Source organism: Cervus canadensis, chromosome X, assembly GCF_019320065.1.
Source record: "Cervus canadensis isolate Bull #8, Minnesota chromosome X, ASM1932006v1, whole genome shotgun sequence".
Taxonomy (NCBI): Eukaryota; Metazoa; Chordata; class Mammalia; order Artiodactyla; family Cervidae; genus Cervus; species Cervus canadensis.
This window is the reverse complement of record NC_057419.1, coordinates 145,484,601-145,509,620: the sequence shown is the minus strand read 5'-3', so window position 1 is coordinate 145,509,620 and position 25,020 is coordinate 145,484,601. Positions and strand designations below refer to the sequence as shown.

The 25,020-nt window shown below is 40.3% G+C and overlaps 1 protein-coding gene across 3 annotated transcripts in view; it reads right to left on the bottom strand.

The window, feature by feature from the left end:
* Positions 1-1,248: 1,248 nt before the first annotated feature.
* BRCC3 (BRCA1/BRCA2-containing complex subunit 3) overlaps positions 1,249-25,020 on the bottom strand; it is a 61,704-nt gene continuing 37,932 nt past the window's right edge. For 2 of the 3 annotated variants that reach the window (XM_043457639.1, XM_043457640.1), the window contains 5 exons: positions 19,408-19,482; positions 6,125-6,256; positions 5,590-5,633; positions 4,250-4,419; positions 1,249-3,178 (listed from right to left, as the gene is read on the bottom strand). In XM_043457639.1, coding sequence (XP_043313574.1) covers positions 4,268-4,419; positions 5,590-5,633; positions 6,125-6,256; positions 19,408-19,482 — 403 coding nt within the window. In that variant the 3' untranslated portion in view covers positions 1,249-3,178; positions 4,250-4,267. The remainder of the gene's footprint in view (positions 3,179-4,249; positions 4,420-5,589; positions 5,634-6,124; positions 6,257-19,407; positions 19,483-25,020) is intronic. The other variant, XM_043457641.1, reaches the window with a different exon arrangement.

The window sequence follows — 25,020 nt, the reverse complement described above, 5'->3', positions numbered from 1 at the left end:
CTGTTCTGCCACGTGGCTTGCAGTCTCAGGTTTTATGGTGATGGGATTAGTTTCTGGATTGTCTTTGACCAGTTATTTTGACTCAGGGTCCTTCCTGGTGGTGCACACGTTGCTCAGCCAAGATGGATTCCAGCAAGGGTTCTGGGAGGTGGTGGGACATGTGGCATCTCCTTTTGACCTTTTCCTGAACTCTTCTGGTTGGTGGTGGCTTGTTAGTTCCATGTTCCTTACCACTACCTCCTGTCCTAAAATAACTCACGCAAATGGTTACTATGGTGCCTGGCCAGGATTGGCAGTTCCAGTCAGTGTGTTTCCCCTAAGAGATCTCAATTCAAATACTAGAAATTCTTAGGGAATTTTTGTGGATTTTCTTGAGTTTCTATTTGCTCCTCAGACTACTCCCAGGGACTTTAATAATTCAAAGATAATTTTTATAATTTTCACAAGGGAGGGGGTGTCTGCAGAATGCCTCACACTGTCAGGCTGGAAGTTGATCAAAGTGTCATCTCTGAAAGAAGCTGAAGTTAAGGTACAGGAGAGAGAAATTTGTGGGGAGGCTACAAACCTGCTGGTACCAATAAGCACTGCTCTGAATTTACTCATTGTTTTAAGTGGCCTTTTGTCAGCTCTAACAAAGGAACTTTGGTCTGGGCTTATCTCATACTTTGTCTGCCCCAGCTCCAGAACCAGCCATTTCTCTCAGAGGGGGCCCTGGTTACCTTTAGTGAGAACCAATATCTGGGTGCTTGATGTGTTCATAGCTACTGGGGTATCATTTCTTCTAATCTAATGAATTGGACAGAGTCAGGAAATACATGCATCTATATGTGCACACAGCCCTATATCTGTGTATACATAAATTTTTCCTTGGAAAAAACTTTCACATTAATACTTCCAATTTCAGTCCAAGACCGTAAGATTCATTTTATCCTTCCCCCTATTCATGTTTGTATGTCATTTCTCTGACACTGACAAACCTGGCTTTCATTTCCGTCAATATATTTACTTATTTGCTACATCATTTGGCCCCAACCAAGGCCCTCATCCCAGCCCTGCTTCCTCAGGCATGGCATGTACTTTGACACTTCTGAGTACCCACCTCCTCTCCCCACATTCCTATTTTACAAATTACAACTCAGATTATCAGGTTAGAAAAAGAATTTCAAATAGCCATAACTGTATCAGTGTAAATAGCTTAGAAGGGACACATGCTGAAGGCTGGCCTGTAAAAATACTCAAATCATCTTATTCCCCTCAGATTTTCTTTTTATCACTCTTGTTTGACAAAGTACATACCATACCTCCTAGTTCCTTATTTAAAACTTACAACTCTTTATTTTGCAATAATTACAAATTAACAGGAAGGTGCAAAAATAGTACAGGGAGTCCCAGTTTCCCCCAGTGGTAAGATCTTACACATCGCTATAGTCCAACTTCAAAACCAACATATTGACAATGGTACAATACTGCTGACTAGACTATAGAGCTTATTTGGTTTCACCAGATTTTACATGCACTCCATTTGTGGGTTTTTTTGTGTAGCTGTATATAGTTTTAGCACAGATATACATTCATGTAATCAAACCACAATCAAGAAATAGAACTGTTCTATCAGCATAAAGGAACTGCTTGTGTTGTTACCCTTTATAATCACCCATATCTCATAACCCCTCCAGTCCCTATCCCTGGTAACCATTAATCTGTTCTTCATTTTATAATTTTTTCATTTCAAGAATTTATAATGTTATACATATGCAGTCATACAGTAGGTGACCTGTTGAGACTGACTTTTTTCATTCATCGTAATACACTTGAGGTCCATCCAAGTTGTGTATATCAATATTCTGTTTCTTTACATTGCAGAGTAGTACCCATGGTGTGAATGGTTGGTTTAACTGCACACTCAACTGCAGGACATCTGGGTTGTTTCATTTGGTGCTATTACAAATAAAAGTGCTAATAACATCTGTATAGAAGTTTTTGTGCCAAAATAGGCTTTTATTTCTTTGGGATAGGTGTCCAGAGAAACAACTGCTGGGTAATAAAGAACATGTTTGTTTAACTTTCGATCCCTGGGTCAGGAAGGTCCCCTGGAGAAGGGAATGGCAACCCACTCCAGTATTCCTGCCTGGGGAATCCCTATGGACAGAGGAACCTGGCAGGCTACAGTCCATGGGGTCCAAAGAGTCAGACATGACTGAGCAGCTAACACTTTCACTTTAATGTTTAACTTTATTAGAAGCTTCCAAACTCTTTTTTTCAGAGTGGCTTACCATTTTACATTTCATTCAGCAAGGTATGAGATATCCAGTTTGTATGCTCAACAGCATCTCCTATTGTCACTATTTTAAAAAATATTTGGCCACACCCCGAGGCATGTGGGACCTTAGTTCCCCAACTGGGGATCAAATCCATGCCCCCGGCATTGAAAGGCAGAGTCTCAATCACTGAACTGCCACGAAGTCCCCATTTTCACTATTATTTTCTTTAGCCATTCTGATAAGTACATAGTCATAATTCCTTGTGGTTTTAATTTGCATCCCCTGATTACTAATAAGATTCAATATTTTCTCCTATGCTTGCTTGCTATCCACATTCCCTCTTCAGTGCTATGTCTATTCATGTCTTCTGCTCATTTTCTAATTGTATTATTTTTTCCTCTTGACTTTATATATTCTGGATTCATTGCGATAAATGGTTTGCAACTGATTTCTCTCAATAACATCTTCCTCTTAAATTGTTTGCAGAGCAGAAGTTTTTCCTTTTGATAAAGTCCAGTATATTAACTTTTTCCTTTTAGGACTGTGCTTTTGGGGTGAAGGCCAAGAGCTTGTTGCCTAGCCCAAGATCCTAAAGATTTTTCTATGATTTTTTTCCCTAAAGGTTTTACAGTTTTACATCTTACACCTAACATCATGATACATTTTCAAATTTGTATAATGTGTACAGTTTAGGTCAAAGTTCCTTTTGTTTGCCAACTGCACCAACATGATTTGTTGAAAAGACTATCCTTCTTCAGTTGAATTGCTTCTGTACCTTTGTCAAAATTGATTGGGCTGTCTTGATCACTGCAGCTTTATAGTAAATCTTGAAGTCAGGTAACATGAGTCCTCCCAATTTTTCATCTTCAAAATGGATTTAGCCTAATTAATTTTATTCCTGGATATTTTCATTCTTCCTACAGGGAAAGAAAAGAATAGAGAAGAACTGTGGCTGTGGGAAATGAGGGAAAATACAACATTTAGACTACATATCCCCTAGGAAAGTTCATGACCTTTTCTGGGTTCCGCTCCTAAGAGATGAAGTCTGACATCCAAATTATTATGGTACAGGTAGTTCTGGACTATACTTTGAAATTTGAAAAGCAATAATTTAGGGAGAAATGGGAAGAAAAAACAAAAACCAACCCTTTATCACTGTTGTTGGCATTAGGACTTTCTTTGTCATCTTTCTAACTCCTTCAATTCCCACTGTAATTTCTAGTATGAGGTAGGCTTGGCTCTTTTCTGAAGACACACTTATCATTTGTGGTTACACATGGTAAGAAGGATGCAACAGAACTTTTTAAAGTGTGATTTCTGTTACATCCTAGGTCCTAAATGTTTCTGGAAAAACACATTCATATTATACTAGAAGTTCTTAGGGTCTAGGATCTGCTCAATAGGAATTTGCTTCAAGGTCAAATATGCCAGAACTCATGTTTTTGGTTATAAAGAGCACCCACATAGATTCAACCTTTCCTAGATATCTCAGAATACCTATTTTAGAGATCAGGAAGGAAGACACGAGATACATGCCTGTCAGTGGGGGCAAAAAGTATAGGTAGAGTCACTTCTTTCCACTGACCCTCGTGTACTTATTTGCTTGTCCAACATAAGCATCCTAACTACAAAATCAAACATGAAATACTCTTCTTCCTTTAGCTCATTCCAGGGGAAAATGAACATTTAAGATACACTCCCCAGACATTTTATTATAGAATGTCCTTGCCAATGAACCTTTCACAGTCTTTAAAAAGCTTTCATATTCTACTTAAATCACCCTGCATCTGCTCTGTGTAGGCCAGTTCCAGGTAGGAGGGTTCATTAAGCCCCAATGAAACTTTCTGGAAGATGTTTTGTGTTTGTTTACTGCAGACATAAGACACACCCACTGGGATATAAAAAGAGCTGCTCCCTCATCTTCCTACCCATCCTGTACGTGAAATTGCAGACTGTGTTTAATACAAATTGGAAGCAAAGCGTTTTACCCCGTTCTGTCTCCTGCTTTATTCTAGAGAAGAAAGTTCTTGCAGAAGCTCTTCCTTTTCTTGTTGCAGCTCCTGCACATGCTGTTGGTTTTGCTCCAGTCTGTCCTCCAGCCACTGTAGTAGAGGTCCACTGACCGCTGACATCTGACTACACAGATTCTTGGTAAACACTTCAACAGAAGCAAAACACAAGGACAACGTTCCATCAGCAGCCCCACACCAGGGAGTACAGGAAGAAGGGGAAGGAGGAGAACATAGAAAAAGTATAGTAGTAGAACTGACAGACAGCTTTGGATGGGCAGCCAGGGGAAAGCAGGATAACTAAGCAAAGAAGATACTTATTCGGAGGTTACCCTGAACATCCCTGGACCCATAATCCAGAGGGAAGCCTGCCTAGGCAGAGAGCAGAAAGATAACCAGCTTTTCACTCTCATAGCGAAAGGGCTAAGACCTCCAAAAGGGTCTCTTTCCCCAAATTTCAAGACTTTCCCACACTAATCCATAATCTATGCTGTCACCATAGATTGTGCTGTGCTTAGTCACTCAGTCGTGTCTGACTCTTTGCAACCCCTCGGACTGTAGCCCACCAGGATCCTCTGTCCATAGGGATTCTCCAGGCCAGAATAACTGGAGTGGGTAGCCGTTCCCTCCTCCAGGGGTTCTTCCTAATCCGGAGATCAAACCCCGGTCTCCCGTGTGGCAGATGGATTCCTTACCTTCTGAGCCACCAGGGAAGCCCCATTACTCTTGCCTATTCTTGAATTTCATATAAATGGAACTATAAATTATGTAACAGTTTACATGACGCTTCTTTCACTTGGCCTAATGGTTTTGAGATTCATCAAGGTTGTTCATGTGATGATTTGATGATTTAGTTGCTAAGTCGTATCTGACTCTTGTGACCCCATGGACTGCAGTCTGCCAGGTTCCTCTGTCCATGGGATTCTCCAGGCAAGAATATTGAAGTGGGTTGCCATTTCCTTCTCCATCATATATCAGTAGTTTGTTCTTTTCATTTCTGAGCAATACTTTTTTGTATGGATGGATCACCCTTTGTTGATCCATTCGCCTACTGAAAGACGGCTGGGTGTTTCCACTTTTTGGCTATTGTGAATAATGCTGCTGCAAACATTCCAGTTTTCCTTTGGGCAGCATGTATAGTATTCAGTTGTCTGCAGGGTTCAATAGAAAAGTTGGGGGGGGCATGCTTAGCGACTGGCAAAGCTCTTGGGAAAGAAAACTCCAGGGTAATTTGTACTCACCAATTCAGTTACTTCAGCTAAATTTGCTTTGGTCATGTGAGTATTTTACTGCTTATACTTTAGGGAAAAAAATCTTACCTGAGCCATTATGGATCTTGGTTACTGAGTCCAGATGTGTAAGGCTAAAGGGATAGGATAAAATAGATTAGTAGCAGAGCATCAATTCATCTAATCTGCCTGGCACCAGTCTGCTGCCAGAACAGATAAATATGGATCATTTAACTTTCCATTCTTGTTAAATTTTTCATGACTGGGGGGACGTACTTTCATTCCAAACACTGAAATAATTAAAAGAAATAATCCGGAAATTACTGTCTCTCACTGAAGGTGTCACATAGTACATGGGGTTAAGTTAGATGTTAATTTTTTCTAGCTACTAAAAAATTATCTTTGCCCCAGGAGGATGCAAAGTGCATCAGGAGAGAAACAAGTGGTAAAGAGACTGTTATCATACAAGGTTAGAAACCTGATGACTGCAAACTACCATAAAGGTTTTTCATAGGAGAGCGAAAAAGCAAAGGGGGCTCGCAGGTTGAGCTGCCAAAGATGACAGGACGGGAGGGAATGGGGACCAGGCCCTGAGAAGTAGGAAGATGAGCAGCGAGGGTCTTACCTGTGGATCCTCCTATAAGCATCTTGTTCTTCTTGGCACAGGATCTTGGGCAGCTCAACTGCTGACTCAAGGCATACTTTCCCAATGGTTATGTGAGGTACAATATGAATTGGGATTTCAATTCTCTCATACCTGGAAGACAACCAGGTCAGGTCATGTCAGTTTTTGTTTCCAGCTTTATTGAGGTATCTTGAAGGCAGGAGAAGGGGACGACAGAGGATGAGATGGTTGGATGGCATCACCAACTCAATGGACATGAGTTTGAGTAAACTCTGGGAGTTGGTGATGGGCCTGGCATGCTGCAGTCAATGGGGTCACAAACAGTCAGACAAGACTGAGGGACTGAACTGAATTGATGCAAACAGCTGATTCACTGGAAAAGACCCTGATGCTGGGAAAGATTGAAGGTGGGAGGAGAAGGAGATGACAGAGGCTGAGATGGTTGGATGGCATCACCAACTCAGTGGACATGACTTTGTGTAAACTCCGGGAGTTTGGATGGACAGGGAGGCCTGGGGAGCTGCGGTCCATGGGGTCGCAAAGAGTTGGACATGACTGAGCAACTGAACAGAACTGAACTTATTGAGGTATAATTGACAAATAATTGACAAATTATATAAGAAAAGAGAAAGAAAGAAAGTGAACTCACTCAGTCGTGTCCAACTCTCTGCGACCCCATGGACTGTAGCCCACCAGGCTCCTCCATCCATGGAATTTTCTAGGCAAGAGTACTGGGGTGGGTTGCCATTTATTTCCCCAGGGGATCTTCCCAACCCAGGGTTCAAACCTGGGTCTCCTGCATTGTGGGCAGCACTTTACGGTCTGAGCCATCAGACAAATTATATATATATATATACACACATGTGTGTATATATATATATAATTCTTTCCGCCATAACCCAGGTGGAGTTAGCTTGATGGTCTTTCCGGTTCATGGGCATCTTTTTCAGTCGCCATTACTGTAAATATGTGGGCCAGGAGGTTCCGAACAGTCACAGAAAAAGCAATTGAGAAATAACAACTGCAGACAAAAAAAAAAGGAGAACCGATGGGAATGGCAGACCTCTTAAGATTCATTTTATCTGAAGAAGCAGCCCTGAAGAGGTGAAAGAGGAAAGAACTGGAATCAGGAATGGCTCTTTCTCAGGAACAGCTGGCATTCAAGGATGTGGCCATCCAATTCACTCAGGAGGAGTGGGAATGCCTGGACCCTGTTCAGAGGGCCCTGTACAGGGGTGTGATGTGGGAGACCTATAGGAACTTGGTCTCTGTGAAAATATAGATTACTATGAGCAATCACGAGCGCAGGAGGGCCGAGAGGAGCTACTCCACGTTCAAGGTCAGGAGGGGCAGCTGTGAGAAGATATCCCTCGTCCATGGTAAGGGGCAGTGGCTGCGCTTTGCTGGAACAGCCAGGAAGAGATACCCCACGTCCAAGGTAAGAGAAACCCAAGTAAGACGGTAGGTGTTGCAAGAGTGCATCAGAGGGCTGATAGACTGAAACCATATTCACAGAAAACTAGCCAATCTGATCACACGGACCACAGCCTTGTCTAACTCAATGAAACTAAGCCATGCCGTCTGGGGCCACCCAAGACAGACGGGTCATGGTGGAGAGGTCTGACAGAATGTGGTCCACTGGAAAAGAGAATGGCAAATCACTTCAGTATTCTTGCCTTGAGAACCCCATGAACAGTATGAAAAGGCAAAATGATAGGATACTGAAAGAGGAACTCACCAGGTCAGTAGGTGTCCAATATGCTGCTGGAGATCAATGGAGAAATAACTCTAGAAAGAATGAAGGGATGGAGCCAAAGCAAAAACAATGCCCAGTTGTGGATGTGACTGGTGATAGAAGCAAGGTCCGATGCTGTAAAGAGCAATATTGCATAGGAACCTGGAATGTTAGGACCATGAATCAAGGCAAATTGGAAGTGGTCAAACAGGAGATGGCAAGAGTGAACATTGACATTCTAGGAATCAGCGAACTAAAATGGACTGGAATGGGTGAATTTAACTCAGATGACCATTATATCTACTACTGTGGGCTGGAATCCCTTAGAAGAAATGGAGTAGCCATCAGGGTCAACAAAAGAATCTGAGATGCAGTGCTTGGATGCAATCTCAACAATGACAGAATGATCTGTTTCCAAGGCAAACCATTCAATATCATGGTAATCCAAGCCTATGCCCCAACCAGTAACACTGAAGAAGCTGAAGTTGAACGGTTCTATTAAGACCTACAAGACCTTTTAGAACTAACACTCAAAAAAGATGTCCTTTTCATTATCAGGGACTGGAATGCAAAAGTAGGTAGTCAGGAAACACCTGGAGTAACAGGCAAATTTAGCCTTGGAGTACAGAATGAAGCAGGGCAAAGGCTAATTGAGTTTTGCCAAGAGAACACACTGGTCATGGCAAACACCCTCTTCCAACAACACAAGAGAAGACTCTACACATAGACATCACCAGATGGTCAACACCAAAATCAGACTGATTACAGTCTTTGCAGCCAAAGATGGAGAAGCTCTATACAGTCAGCAAAAACAAGACTGGGAGCTGATTGTGTCTCAGATCATGAACTCCTTATTGCCAAATTCAGACTTAAATTGAAGAAAGTAGGGAAAACCACTAGACCATTCAGGTATGACCTAAATCAAATCCCTTATGACTATACAGTGGAAGTGAGAAATAGATTTAAGGGACTAGATCTGATTGACAGAGTGCCTGATGAACTATGGATGGAGGTTTGTAACATTGTGGAGACAGGGATTAAGACCATCCCCATGGAAAAGAAATGCAAAAAAGCAAAATGGCTGTCTGAGGAGGCCTTACAAATAGCTGTAAAAAGAAGAGAAGTGAAAAGCAAAGGAGAAAAAGAAAGATATTCCCATCTGAATGCAGGGTTCCAAAGAATAGCAAGGAGAGATTTTAAAAAAGCCTTCCTCAGCGATCAATGCAAAGAAATAGAGGAAAACAAGAGAGTGGGAAAGACTAGACATCTCTGCAAGAAAATTAGAGATACCAAGGGAACATTTCATGCAAAGATAGGCAAATAAAGGACAGAAAATAGTATGGACCTAACAGAAGCAGGAGATATTAAGAAGAGGTGGTAAGAATACACAAAAGAACTATACAAAAAAGATCTTCACAACCCAGATAATCACATGGTGTGATCACTCACCTAGAGCCACACATCCTGGAATGTGAAGTCAGGTGGGCCTTAGAAAGCATCACTACAAACAAAGCTAGTGGAGGTGATGGAATTCCAGTTGAGCTATTTCAAATCCTGAAAGATGATGCTGTGAAAGTGCTGCACTCAATATGCCAGCAAATTTGGAAAACTCAGCAGTGGCCACAGGACTGGGAAAGGTCAGTTTTCATTCTAATCCCAAAGAAAGGTAATGCCAAAGAATGCTCGAACTACCACACAATTGCACTCTTCTCACAAGCTAGTAAAGTAAAGCTCAAAATTCTCCAAGCCAGGCTTCAACAGTATGTGAACTATGAACTTCCAGATGTTCAAGCTGGTTTTAGAAAAGGCAGAGGAACCAGAGATCAAATTGCCAACATCCGCTGGATCATCAAAAAAGCAAGAAAGTTCCAGAAAAACACCTATTTCTGCTTTATTGACTATGCCAAAGCCTTTGACTGTGTGGATCACAATGAACTGTGGAAAATTCTTCAAGAGATGGGAATACCAAACCATCTGATCTGTCTCTTGAGAAACCTGTATGCAGGTCAGGAAGCAACCGTTAGAACTGGACATGGAACAACAGACTGGTTCCAAATAGGAAAAGGAGTACGTCAAGACTGTATATTGTCACCCTGCTTATTTAACTTATATGCAGAGTACATCATGAGAAATGCGGGGCTGGAAGAAGCATAAGCTGGAATCAAGGTTGCCGGGAGAAATATCAATAACCTCAGATATGCAGACGACACCACCCTTATGGCAGAAAGCAAAGAAAAACTAAAGAGCCTCTTGAAAGTGAAAGAGGATAGTGAAAAAGTTGGTTTAAAGCTCAACATTCAGAAAACTAAGATCATGGCATCTGGTCCCATCACTTCATGGGAAATAGATGGGGAAACAGTGGAAACAGTGTCAGACTTTATTTTGGGGGGCTCCAAAATCACTGCAGATGGTGATTGCAGCCATGAAATTAAAAGACGCTTACTCCTTGGAAGGAAGATTATGACCAATCTGGATAGATATTAAAAAGCAGAGACATTACTTTGCCAACAAAGGTCTGTCTAGTCAAGGCTATGGTTTTTCCACTAGTCATGTATGGATGTGAGAATTGGACGGTGAAGAAAGCTGAGCGCTGAAGAATTGATGCTTTTGAACTGTGTTGTTGGAGAAGACTCTTGAGAGTCCCTTGGACTGCAAGGAGATACAACCAGTCCATCCTAAAGGAGATCAGTCCTGGGTGTTCATTGGAAGGACTGATGTTGAAACTCCAATACTTTGGCCACCTCATTCGAAGAGTTGACTCATTGGAAAAGACCCTGATGCTGGGAGGGATTGAGGGCAGGAGGAGAAGGGGAAGACAGAGGATGAGATGCCTGGATGGCATCACTGACTTGATGGACATGGGTTTGGGTAGACTCCGGGAGTTGGTGATGGACAGGGAGGCCTGGCGTGCTGCAATTCATGGGGTTGCAAAGAGTTGGACACGACTGAACTGAACTGATGTAATTCTTATTTGTCTTATATACCTATATTTCCTAAGGTGTAAATTTGTATAAATTGACATTATGATATACATACATACACATTGTGAAACGAGCAACACACTCAAGTGCATTAACATATCTATCAGCTCACATAAGTACCATTTCTGTGCTGATTTAACATTTAAGATCTCCCTTAACAAATTCCAAGTAGATACTCACCATGTTGACATTAGATCTCCCAAACTCGTACCCTTAGACAAACACTTCCTCATTTTCCCCTCTACCACCCCTGCCATCACCATTCTCCTCTCTAGGTCTAGTAGTTTGACAGGTTTAGATTCCACATGTAAGTAAGAGCATTGTTTTTGTTGTTCTTTGCTCAGTTGTGTCCAGCTCTTTGTGACCCCATGGACTGTAGCATGCCAGGCTTCCCTGTCCTTCACTATCTCCCCGAGTTTGCTCAAACTCATGTCCATTGAGTTGCCGATGCCATCCAACCATCTCATCCTCTGTCGTCCCCTTCTCCTCCCACCTTCAATCTTTCCCAGCATCAGGGTCTTTTCCAATGACTTGGCTCTTCATATCAGGTGGCCAAAGTATTGGAGCTTCAGCTTCAGTATCAGTCCTTCCAGGGAATATTCAGGGTTCATTGTCTTTAGGATTGACTGGTTTCATCTCCTTGCTGTCCAAGGGACTCTTTCAAGAGTCTTTTCCAGCACCACAATTTGAAAGCATCTATTCTCTGGTGCTCAGCCTTCTTTATGGCCCAACTCTCACATCTGTACCTGACTACTGCAAAAACTATAGCTTTGACTATACGGATTTTGCTGGCAAAGTGATGTCTGCTTTTTAATATGCTGTTTAGGTTTGTCATAGCTTTCCTTCCAAGGAGCAAGAGGTCTTTTAATTTCATGGCTGCAGTCACCATCTGCAGTAATTTTGGAGCCCAAAAAACAAAATCTGTCACTGCTTCTACTTTTATCCCTTCTGTTTGTCATGAAGTGATAGGACTGGATGCCATGATCTTTGACACACATTTAGGTTGTTTTCATTCCTTGACTACTGTGAGTAATGCTGTGATGAACATGGGACCCCAGATATTATTTTGAGACCCTGATTTCACTTCCTTTGGATATATACCAAGAAGTTGGTAAGCTTTTAATGCTGAGTTGTCATAATCAGAAGTTTTCTATAGTTTTAATAGAAATTTTTGGACATGGTATGCTTCAAACATTAAATATTCCTGTAACTCATTTAGTAACTCCAAAGGGGATATGGTTCAAACTGAGTTCATGTGGGGAGCAATTTGGAAGTACATTTGCAGAGCCAGTATTCTCATAGAAAATAAAGTCCTTATACTCATTCCCCAGACAAGAGAAATAGCTTATTAATACTGTTTTCAGAAAGTTGCCAATTAGGTGGAACACACTGATCACAAAGCTTGGGGAAAGAAGAACTGGAGATTCTTCAATGGCTCCATCAGCTTTGTTACGTGGAAGGGATTAGTTACACAAATAGTCACTTGTTCTAATTCAGTGTTCACCTGATTTCCCATTTTCTCCCCTGGAAGGAAATAGGTACGTAATATACAAATATTTCCATTTTCACGCTAGAGTAGGCTTGTTACTCCAAGGCCAACCAATCTACCTCTAAATACTTCTCACCCCGAATACACCTGATCTCCACCTAACAGTGGGTTCAATGGAGCATCCAAAGTTGAGGGTCCCTGGCACTCTGTGACCTCATTGGCCCAGAGTTGTACCTTGACATAAGATCTAGCTCCCTTCTCTCTCTGTCTCACCCAGCAGAATATGTCTGGCCCCCTTACCACTTCTCTTCAAAATAACATTAGATCTCTGAGCCAGAGAAATTCTGCAAGTAGAACAAATAAAGGTATCCAAACTGGAAAGAATGAAGTCAAACTCTGTTTGCAGAAGCCTTAGTCTTATATGTAGAAAACCCTTAATACTCCCCCATCACCTCACCCCCAAAAACCTATTATGGCCCCACATCTGAAAGCTCTAGATGGGAAACACTTCCTGGACACGGGCACATTCTTGTGGCTTGAAGAGATTCTTGGCTTCTGGCAGCCTAACTCCTATCTCTGTCTCTGTCTTCATGTGGCCTCCAATATCTGTGCACTTGGGAGGTGATTAGGCCATGACGTTGGAGCCCTCATGAATGGGGTCAGTTAACATCTTTATAAAAGAGGGTATTTTTCAATAATCTCTCTTCTGCTCTTTGGATCTCTGATCCTTTCACCAATACCACCTGTCTTGATTATTATAGCTTAATAGCATCTCAGTATCTGGGAATGTGATTCCTCCAAATTTATACACATTTCACCAGATCTTTTTGGCTATTAAGGTTCTTTTGCCCTTTCATAAAATTTTAGAATAGCAGGTCTGATCTCAAAAAAAAATTTTTTTTACTCTGGAAGTTTTATTGGCTCATAAGACCTTTGCATATAAAAGAAATACCCAAAACACTATGCAGTATTAAACCACAATTACATTTTTTTTATGCTGGGAATTTTATTGCTGTTAAATCTACAGCTTTGAGGAGAATTGATATGTTTGCTGCTCTGACTCTTCTAACACATGAACATAGTGTATCTCTCTATTTATTTAGATCTTTGACTTTATTCATGAGTTTTGAATCATTCAACATACAAATCCTGTATGTGTTCCTTCTATTGCACACAACATGACTATCTATATGAGTTTAGCAAGGTCATAAAGTACAAGATTAACACAGACACAGATCAGTTTCTATATGCTAGCAATGAACATATGTACAGGGAAGTTTTTAAAAATGTCATTCAAAATCTCTCTCCACAAAATGAAGTATATATAGGTTGTTTCCATGTCTTTTTTGTTGTTCACTCAGTCATGCCCGATTCTTTGCAACCCCCTGGACTGCAGCATGCCAAGCTTGCCTGTCCTTCAATGTCTCCCAGAGTTTCATCAAACTCATGTCCATCGAGTTGATGATGCCATCCAACCATCTCATCCTCTGTCGCCATCATCTCCTACTGCCCTCAATCTTTCCCAGCATCAGGGTCTTTTCCAATGAACTGGCTCTTTGCATCAGGTGGCTAAAGTATTAGAGCTTCAACTTCAGTTCTTCCAATGAATATTCAGGATTGATTTCCTTTAGTATTGATTGGTTTGATCTCCTTGCTCTTCAAGGGACTCTCAAGAGTCTTCTCCAACAACACAGTTCTAAAGCAGCAATTTGTCAGCGCTCAGACTTCTTTATGGTCCAACTCTCACATCCATACATGACTACTGGAAAAAACATACCTTTGACTATTTGGACCTCTATGGGCAAAGTGATGTCTCTGCTTTTTAATATGCTGTCTAGGTTTGTCATTGCTTTTCTTCCAAGGAACATGCATCTTTTAATTTCATGGCTGCAGTCACCATCTGCAGTGATTTTGGAGCCCACGAAAATATGGTCTGTCTCACTGTTTCCATTTTTTCTCCAACAATTTGCCATAAAGTATGCCACTGGATGCCATGATCTTAGTTTTCTGAATGTTGAGTTTTAAGCTAGATTTTTCACTCTCCTCTTTCACCTTCATCTCAAGGCTCTTTAGTTATTCTTCACTTTCTGCCATAAGGGTGGTGTCATCTGCATATCTGAGGTTATTGGTATTTCTCCTGGCAGTCTTGATTCCAGCTTGTGCTTCACCCAGCCTGGCATTTCACATGATGTACTCTGCATATAAGTTAAATAAGCAGGGTGAAGGTATACAGCCATGATGTACTCCTTTCCCAATTTGGAACCAGTCTGTTGTTCCATGTTCAGTTCTAACTGTTGTTTCTTGACCTGCATACAGGTTTCTCAGGAAACAAGCAAGGTGGTATGGTATTCCCATCTCTCTAAGAATTTTCCACAGTTTGTTGTGATCCAGACAGTCAAAGCCTTTCATGTAGTCAATGAACTAGAGTAGATGCTTTTCTGGAATTCCCTTGCTTTTTCTATGATCCAATGGATGTTGGAAATTTGATCTCTAGTTCTTCTGCCTTTTCTAAATCCAGCTTGTACATCTGGAAGTTATCAGTTCACATGCAGTTCAAGCCTAGCTTGAAGGATTTTCAGCATGACCTTGCTAGCATCTGAAATGAGTGCAATTGTGTGGTAGTTTGAGCATTCTTTGGCATTGCCCTTCTTTGGAATTGGAATGAAAACTAACCTTTTCCAGTCCTCTGGCCACTACTGAGTGTTCCAAATTTTCTGACATATTGAGTGCAGCACTTTAACAGCATCATCTTTTAGAATTTGAAAAAGCTCAGCTGGAGTTCCATCACCTCCACTAGCTTTGTTCCTAGTGATGCTTCTTAAGGCCCACTTGACTTCACATTCCAGGATGTGTAGCTCGAGGTGAGTGATCACACCATCGTGGTTATCTGGGTCATTAACATCTTTTTTGTACATTTCTTCTGTGTATTCTTGCCACCTCTTCTTAATATCTTCTGCTTTTATTAGGTCCTTGCCATTTCTGTCCCTTATTGTGCCAATCTTTGCATGCAATGTTCCCTTGGAATCTCTAATTTTCTTTAAGATATCTCTGATCTTTCCCATTTTATTTTTTTCCTCTATTCCCTTGCAGTGATCACTGAAGACGGTGTTCTTATCTCTCCTTGCTATTCTTTGGAACTCTGCATTTAGATGGTATATATTTCCTTTTCTCCTTTGCCTTTTGCCTCTCTTCTTTTCTCAGCTATTTGTAAGGCCTCCTCAGACCACCAGCCTTGTTGCGTTTCTTTTTCTTTGGGATGGTTTTGATCACTGCCTCCTCTACAGTGTTACAAACCTCTGTCCATAGTTCTTCAGGCACTCTACCACGTCTAATCCCTTGAATCTATTTTTCAGTTCCACTGCATAATCAAAAGAATTTGATTTAGGTTATACCTGAATGGCCTAGTGGTTTTTCCTACTTTCTTCAATTTAAGTCTGAATTTTTCAATAAGGAACTCATGATCTGAGCCATAGTCTTGGCTATTTTGAATAATGCTGTAATGAACGTGGGTGTGCAAATATCTCTTTGAGATTCTGTTTTCAATGCTGTTGGATATACACAAGTGACATTGCTGGTCATACACATAGCAATTTTTTTTGAGGACCTTCTGTATTCTTTTCCATACTGACTACACCATTTTACATTCCCACCAACACAGCACAAGGGTTTCAACTTCTTCACATCCTCACCACACATCTGTTCTTTGCTGTGTTTTTATAGGCATCCTAGTGCATGTGAAGTAATGTCTCACAGTGGTTTTGATTTGCATTTTTTAATGATTAGTGATGTTGACCTCTTTTCAGGTTTGTTGGCCATTTGTATATCGTCTTTGGAAAAATGTCTACTTAAGTCCTTTGCCCATGTTTAAATTAAGTTATTTTGTCATTCAGTTGTAGGAATTCCCTATATATTCTGGATATCAACCTCTTATCAGATATAGGATTTGAAAATATTTTCTCCCATTCTGTAGGTTGCCTTTTCAATTATTTCCTTTGATGATCAAAAGCTTTTAAGGTTTATGTAGTGCATTCGTCTGTTTTTCCTTTTGTAACCTGTGCTCTTGGTGTAATATCTAAGAGTGAAAGTGAAAATGAAGTCCCTCAGTCGTGTCCAACTCTTTGCAACCCCATGGACTGTAGCCTACCAGGCTCCTCTGTCCATGGGATTTTCCAGGCAAGAGTACTGGAGTGGGGTGCCATTGCCTTCTACGAACAACATCATACTTAATGCTGAGACACTGATTTCTCCAAAGATCAAGAAGAAGGCTACCATGACTACTCTCACTGTCTTTAAACTGTATTCAGCAGTTTATTAGAGCTCTCACTGAATGCAGTAAGCTGAGAAAAATAAACATCCAGATTGGAAAGAAAGTAGTAAAACTGCCTTTAATCACAGATGATGATCTGTGTATTAACAGGCAATCCAACATACTCTTCAGAAAAAGTTACTAAAATTAACAAGTGAATGTAGCCAAGTTGTAGGATACAATCAATATACAAAAATCAAATGTATTTTGTATAGCAGCAAAGAACAGTAGGAAATGAAATTAAAACAGTATGATAAAAACATATAATATGTGGGGATAAGTCTGACAAAAGATATGCAAGACCTGTACACTGAAAATGACAATAAATTGTTGAGAGAATTCACGACCTAAATAAAAGTCCATGTTTATGGATTGGAAAACTCAGTATCTTTAAGATATCTATTCTCTTCAAAATGATCAACAGAGTCAATATCATCCCAATAAAAAAATCCCAGCAGGCTATTTTAGAAAACAGCCTGGTAATTTCTGAAAAAGTTAAATATACACCTACCATATGTTTCAGCCAGTCTGCTCCTAGGTATTTCACAGGGGAAGAGACAGTATATGTCCATACAAAGATTTGCACACTAATGTTCAAAGCAGCTTAATTTGTAATAGACAAAAACTGCAAGTAACTCAAATGTCTATCAACAGGTGAATGGATAAAGAAACTGTGGTATTAGCTGTACGATTTAATACTGTTCTATAATGAAAATAATGAACTATTGATATATCCTATAACATGGATGAATTTCAAAATAATTCTGTTGTTTGAAAGGAAACAAACAGTACATATTCTGTGTGTGTGTGTGCATGCTCAGTCACTCAGTCGTGTCCAACTCTGTGATCCCATGGACTGTAGCCTGCCAGACTCCTATGTTTATGGGATTTCCCAGGGAAGAATATTAGAGTGGGTTGCCATTTCCTCCTCCAGGGGATCTTCTTGACCCAGGGATCAAACCCATGTCTCCTGCATCTCCTGCATTGCAGATGGATTCTCTACTGCTGAGCCTCTACTTATATGCATATTGCTAGAAAATGCAGAGTAATCTTTAGTGACAGCAAACCAGGGTTTCCTGGGGTTTGGGGAGGGACATGAAATGGCAAGAGGGAGGAATTACAAAGGGGCATAAAGAAAACTTGAAGGGTGATAGATGTGTCCATCGTCTTGATTGTGGTGATGGTGTGTATAGGTGTGTATATGACAAAACTTATCAAATTGTATACTTTAAACATGTGTAGTTTATGTCAATTATAACTCAATAAAACTGCTTAAAAATAAAAGGAACCAGGGTTCCTTGGAGAAATGCTAAATCTAGGACTGAATGCAGGAAAAGGAGGAGATGAAGCCACAACATCTTCTTGTGTTAGAATATCAGGTAGTACTCAAAGAATAGTGGGAACATGTCAAGAGAACATAGGAGGGGCTTCCAATGGCCAATTCTGAAACAATGTGTGTCTCAAAATAGCTAGTGACAATAATGGGTTAAAATCTATTAGTAAAATAAGAATCCAGGTGTCCACACTAACGTAAATAAGTAAACAAATAGCAAGAAGGACAAGTCCTTCCCTGCAGTGGAATGCTAACTAGTAAATGTAGGTGGAATGATGGAATTAGACCATTGCCTTTATTTTTTATTTTTATTTTTGACCATTGCCTTTAATAACTATTTTAGTAATAAATAATTGGGAAAGACTCATTTAATGAATGCTAAAACTCCCCACAAGATACTTACTAATTTCAATGGTAAAAATTTACAGTGGAAAACCTCACAGACATTTCATTAAGCACATGCAAAACTCCAGTCACATATGATGGGACAAATTGATATCATGTGCCTCCTAAAACAAATCACTAAGAACACAATATTACTTTTGTGGTGTTATTGCCAAAACTGCATAATCTCCATCTAATTATGGTAAAACATAAACAAATCTAAAACAAAGGACATTTTCCCAGAATAACTGGCCTATATTCTTATTTTCAAATGGATCAGGAAAAATAATGCATTGGTATAAAGAAAAAAAATAATGGAAATATGATAAAATTCTGACATTTGAGGGATCTGGGTAAAAGGTACATAGGAATCCTTTGTACTAGTCTTGCAACTTTCTGTAAATCTGCAATTATTTCAAAACAATGTTGTAAAACATGAAGAGTAATGACTAAAAGAATGAAAACAGTAAGGACAATTTCTAAAACTGAGAAAAAAGCAGGTAATGGAAAACTCCATCAGAGTAACAGAGAGAAGGAAAGGTAAAAAGAATTAAGCAGGATGTATGACAAAAAGAATGCAGAAAGAATAATGGTAGTCATACTGCCACATGTATCAGCAATGATAATAAATGAATGCATTGCATTCACCTAAAAATAGACAGATGTTCTGATTGCTTAAAAGCAAATAGCTCAAGATCTTGCTACATTCTATTTACAAGAGACATACCCAAAGCAAAATAACTGAGAAAGGTTGAGAATAAAGGGATGGAAAAAAAAGTTATAACAGGAAAGGATACTGACAAGAACTGCAACATGAAAACAAACAGGGAGTGGCAGAGATCGCTGGCTGCACCAATTAAAATCTCCTTGGTAACAGAAGGCCAAGTTTCAGCCAGGACAGAGGTATCTTGACAGGCCCCCCTGGGAGATCAGGCGTGGGGACCTGACTAAATTCTGCCAAGGAGATGAAAATGGAATTGTTTTCTGGGGCTGTCTGGGAGGGTCACTTATTAGAAACCGGCAGACCTGGGCCCAGATCCTTTTTGTCCTCCTACCTTTCCTCCTCCTTCTGTCCCTCAATGGAGATGTGCTGGCTGGAGCTCCAGAAGTCTCGAGGACCACGAGGGGACCTTAGGATGGAAACCATACACCAAGATGGTGAAGCAGAAGGTAGGAGTCTGATAATATCGCAGAGTCCTGGAACACCTATCTCTAGACTTCTTCTACCCAAGCAAGAATCTTTCTTCTTTAATTTTACTTATTATTTTTCCTAATATATATAGTTGAACCTCATCCTAGGAGGTTCAACCTCATCCTAAGAGGTTCAACTATTACTGTGTAACAGCTACAGTAATCAAATAATAATATTCTTTACAAAGAAAGAAGGCATATTTAAATATATGCATAAATAGATGGGACAAAGAGAGACACTTCATAGTTTAGGAAAAAAAATATAAAAAGTTATGAACCTTTATCCATTCTTTATGCACTAACAATACAGCTTCAGAATACACAAAGTTAGTGTGTTAGTCGCTCAGTCGTGTCTGATTGTTTGTGACCCCGTGGACTGTATGTAGCCCGCCAGGCTCCTCTGTCCATGGGATTCTCCAGGCTAGAATACTGGAGTGGGTAGCCGTGCCCTTCTCCAAGTGATCCTCCCCAACCAGGGATTGAACCCAGGTCTCCTGCATTGCAGGCAGATTCTTTACCAGCTGAGCCATGAGGGAAGCCCACATAAAGCTAACCATGATTAAACTATAGGAAGTAAACAAATTTAGTTACAATGGGAGGTTAATATACATCTCTCTCAATGAGGAAGGAAATAAGGATCTGTATAACAGCGACAGTAATCAGAACACTATGGTACTGGCATAAGAAACAGACAATAGACCAATGGAACAGAATAAAGTATAGGAATAAAGTGAAGTCGCTCAGTTGTGTCCAACTCTTTGCAATCCCATGGACTGTAGCCCACCAGGCTCCTCCATCCATGGAATTTTCTAGGCAAGGGTACTGGAGTGGGTTGCCATTTCCTTCTCCAGGGGATCTTCCTGACCCAGGGATCGAACCTGGGTCCCCAGCATTGTGGGCAGATGCTTTACCATCTGAGCCACCAGGGAATCCCAAGTACAGGAATAAACTCACACACACACAGTCATACAAGGCTATAAGGGACTTGAACTCGAGACAATACACATATATTTCAATTCATATGAAAAAGTTATGAAAGTCGATCATGTTTTAAGTCAGGCAACAACCTTTTCATGAACAGGCCAAATAGTAAATTTTTTAAGCTGTGTGGGCCCCAAGGTCTCTGTTACAACCATTCAGCTTTCTAGTTGTTAACTGGAAACTAGTCATCAGTTCAGTAGCTCAGTCGTGTCTGACTCTTCACGACTCCATGGGCCACAGCACGCAACAAGTCATAGGTAGTATGTAAACAAATGGGCATGGCTGTATTCCAAGAAAACTTGATTTCCAAAATAGGCACCAGGCCCATGTGGCCTGCAAGCTGTATTTTGTGGATCCCTGTTCTAGGTAACAAAGGAAATACCAAAAAACTTCCATAAAGCTGATATCACACAGGCGACAGTTACCATCACGTAGTGTTAAAAATTAACATAAGAAGAAAAAATATCCCCTCAAACTCCAGTGCAGATCCATACATATGGAAATTTTTAAATGTATTTCTAAATAACTCTCAAGTTGAAAAGGAAATAAAACCAGAGAACAAAATGAGTTAGAAGTTAAAAAACCTCACTGGAACTACTATACAACAAAACCTATGTAATGGAGACAAGTGAGGAAGAAAATTTATGGCCTTAAAGGTATTTATCAGAAACCAAGGGAGACAGAAAATAAACTTAGTTTTCACCTCAAGAATTTAGAATAAGATAAAAATAAGAAGAACACCACAGCAATAATAAAACATCCAGAAAATAAAATGAAGAAATTACTAAAGAGAAAAACAGAATATTTTTTAAAAAAAGAAGAAATTGAGTTGATCAAGAGAACCTAATGCTGGGCCTTTGAAAAGACCAACAAAATAGATAAGCCTCTGCAAACAGTATATCAAGACAACAGCAAGTAAACAGCATTAGCAATGGAAAAGGGGACATACTTAAAAGAAAGCTCACACAATCATTCACCCAAGAAATATTTACTGAATGGCCACTGTGTGGCAGGCCCTGACATAGGCCCCACAGTCAGAGACAACAGTCTAGTGGAGAGACCATAAATAATGAAAAATTAAATTAGTTGGCTCAGACAGTAAAGAAATCACCCACAGTGCAGAAGACCTGGGTTCCATCCCTGGGTTGGGTAGATCCCCTGGAGGAGGGCATGACAATCCACTCCAGTGTTCTTGCCTGGAGAATCCCATGGACAGAGGAGCCTGGCGGGCTATAGTTCATGGGGTCGCAAAGAGTCAGACATGACTGAAGTGACTTAGCACAGCACAGCACAGTGATAAATGCTACAAAGAAAATGAAACGTTTAAAAAATAAATGTAATTAGCCTCCAACTAATAAAAATAAATGGAAAAAATAAAAAATAAGTGTTTTTTATTAAATGCTTATTTAATAAAAACAAATAATAAAATATTTAAATAAAAATATTTTAAAAATATGTATATTTCCTCAAGCCAAGAAAATGGAAAAGTTAGATGAAATGGACAATTTTCTAGGAAATACAAATTACCATTATTGACTCAGAGAAAACCTGGGGGGAAAAAAAAACAAAGAGATTTAAATAGTGAGGAAGGGCTTTGCTAGTGGCTCAGCGGTGAAGACTCCACCTGCCAATGCAGGACACACAAGTTTGATCCCTGATTCAGGAAGATCCCACATAGGGTTAGTCACTTGGTCGTGTCCGACTCTTTGCGAGCCCACAGACTGTAGCCTGCCAGGCTCCTCTGTGTCCATGGGATTCTCCAGGCCAGAATACTGGAGTGGGTGGCCGTTCCCTCCTCCAGGGGATCTTCCTGACCCAGGGATTGAACCTGGGTCTCCTGCATCACAGGCAGATTCTTTACCGTTTCAGCTACAGGGAAGACCTTGAGGTTGACAGTCACCCCCTCAAGATGCCACGTGCCGTGGAGCAACTAAGCCTGCATGCCATAACTATGGAGCCTTGTGCTCTAGAGTCTAGAGCTGCAATTGCTGAGCCCATGTCTTGCAAATACTGAAGCCTGAGAGCCTAGAACCCCTGCTCTGCAACGAGAGAAACCACGCACACTGCATTCAGAGAGTAGCCCCTGCTTGCCGCAATGAGACAAAGCACAATCCCCAGTGCAGCCAAAATTAAATAAATATAATTTAAACAGCGAGGGAAAAATCTACACCCTCAGAAGGGATGAGTTGATTAATCAAGAGAAATTCCAGTCTGATGTAGCCTGTTCCAGCACATACAACTATTACAATGATAAAATAAAATATAGCTAAGGTATATTGGGGGCTTCCCTTGTGGCTCAAGCTGGTAAAGAATCCACCTGCAATGCAGGAGACCTGGGTTCGATCCCTGGGTTGGGAAGATCTGCTGGAGAAGGGAACAGCTACCCACTCCAGTATTCTGGCCTGGAGAGTTCCATAGACTATACAGTCCATGGGGTCACAAAGCGTCGGAGATGACTGAGTGACTTTCACTTTCACGGTATAGCTAAGAGAAGAATTCTCTTAAACAGATAATGAGTATCTGTCGAAAATCTACAGCAAGCATCACACTTACTGGTAAATTATTAAAACCTGTTTCCCTGAATGTGAGAGTAAACACGGCTGCCTAATAGTATCCCTGAAAGCCCTAGCAAATTTATTAAGGCAATAAAAAATAAATAAAAGGCATATAGATAAGGAAGAAAGAAAATTGTGATTATTCACAAATGATCTGATTGTGTGTGTAGAAAATTATACAAAAGGCTTCCCAGGTGGTGCCAGTGGTAAAGAAGCTACCTGCTAATGCAGAAGATACAGGAGACTTGGGTTCGATCCCTGTGTTGGGAAAATCCCCTGGAGAAGGAAATGGCAACCCACTTCAGTATTCTTGCCTGGAAAATCCTATAGACAGAGGGAGCCTAGTGGGCTACAGCCCATGGGGTTGCAAAGAGTTGGACATGACTGAGCTGTACACATTAGAATTAATAAGTAAATTTAAGTTGGTCACTGGGCACAAGACCAACTTACAAAAATCCACTGAATTCATATATACTAGCCAAAAAGTAGGAAATTAACTTTTTAATATGATGCCATTTATGATAGCTTTACAGTATTTTTAAAACAAGCATCAAATAGCTAGGAATACATCCAACAAAGGATGTGCAATACATCCAACCAAGGGCCTCTACACTGAAAATTATAGCATATTACTGAGAGGAACTGAAGAGCCACACAAAAGGAGGGATATAACATGCTCATGGAGTGGAAGACCTCACTTCAAAAATGTCAGGTTTCCCTGAATTGAGCTATATATACTTAGGCAATTTTAATCAGCATCCCAGCAGGTCTTTTTCCTGGGGATATTGAGAAGCTAAATTCTGCAATTTATGTAGAAATGCAAAGGACTACGAATAGTTGAGGCAACATTTAAAAGTACACAGCTGGACAATTCATATATTATCAAATGCAAGACCTGTTGTAAAGCTACAGTAATCAAGACAGTGTAGTACTGGTACAAGGAGAGACAAATAGAACCAAGAATTCAGTAACATGAACACATAAATGAATGCATGACTGATGTCAGAGAAATGGTCTTTTCAATAAACGATTCTAACTGGACGTGATGTGAAAAAAAAAATTGATCTTGCCCCCAGCTTCAGACCATACACAAAAATCAAATCCAGGTGTTATTATAGATCTAAATGTGAAAGGTGAAAAAATAAAACTTTGAGGTAAAAAGTAGAACATCCGAATGAACTTCAGGTAGGAGAAAGAGCTCCAAAGTGGAGGGGGGGGGGGCGGGGAGGAAATGATATGTATTAAAATTAAGAACTGAAAAAAAAAATAAAATTAAGAACTGGCATCAAATATTTGAAAGTGAAACCAGCCCAACATGTAAAGTAAATATCTTGCAATAAAATTTAAAAAAAAATATTTGCAAGCCACATATCTCCTAAAGAGTTAATACCCAAAATATATAAGGAATTCCTAAACAGAAATAGAGTCACAGATGTAGAAAACAAACCTACGATTACCAGGGGGAAAGTGGGTGGTGGGGGGGAATAAGTTGGGAGATTGGAATTGACACATACACACTATTATGTATAAAATACATAATCAATAAGCACCTACTGTATACCACAGGGAACTCTACTGAATACTCTGTAATAAGCCACACAGTATGGGAAAAGAATCTAAAAAGGAGTGGATATATGTATATGTATAACTGACTCAATTTGCTATACAGCAGAAACTAACATAATACTTAAGTCAACTATACTCTAATAAAAACTAAAAAAAAATGAACTCCTACAACTTTAAAGGAAAAATAAAAGTCATGCAATTAACTTCCCAGTTGACTCAGTGGTAAAGAACCCACCTGCCAATGTAGGAGGTGTGGGTTTGATCCCTGGGTCGGGAAAATCTCCTGGAGAAGGAAATGGCAACCCACTCCAGTATTCTTGCCTGGAGAATCCCATGGACAGAGGAGCCTGGAAGGCCATAGTCCGTGGGGTCTCC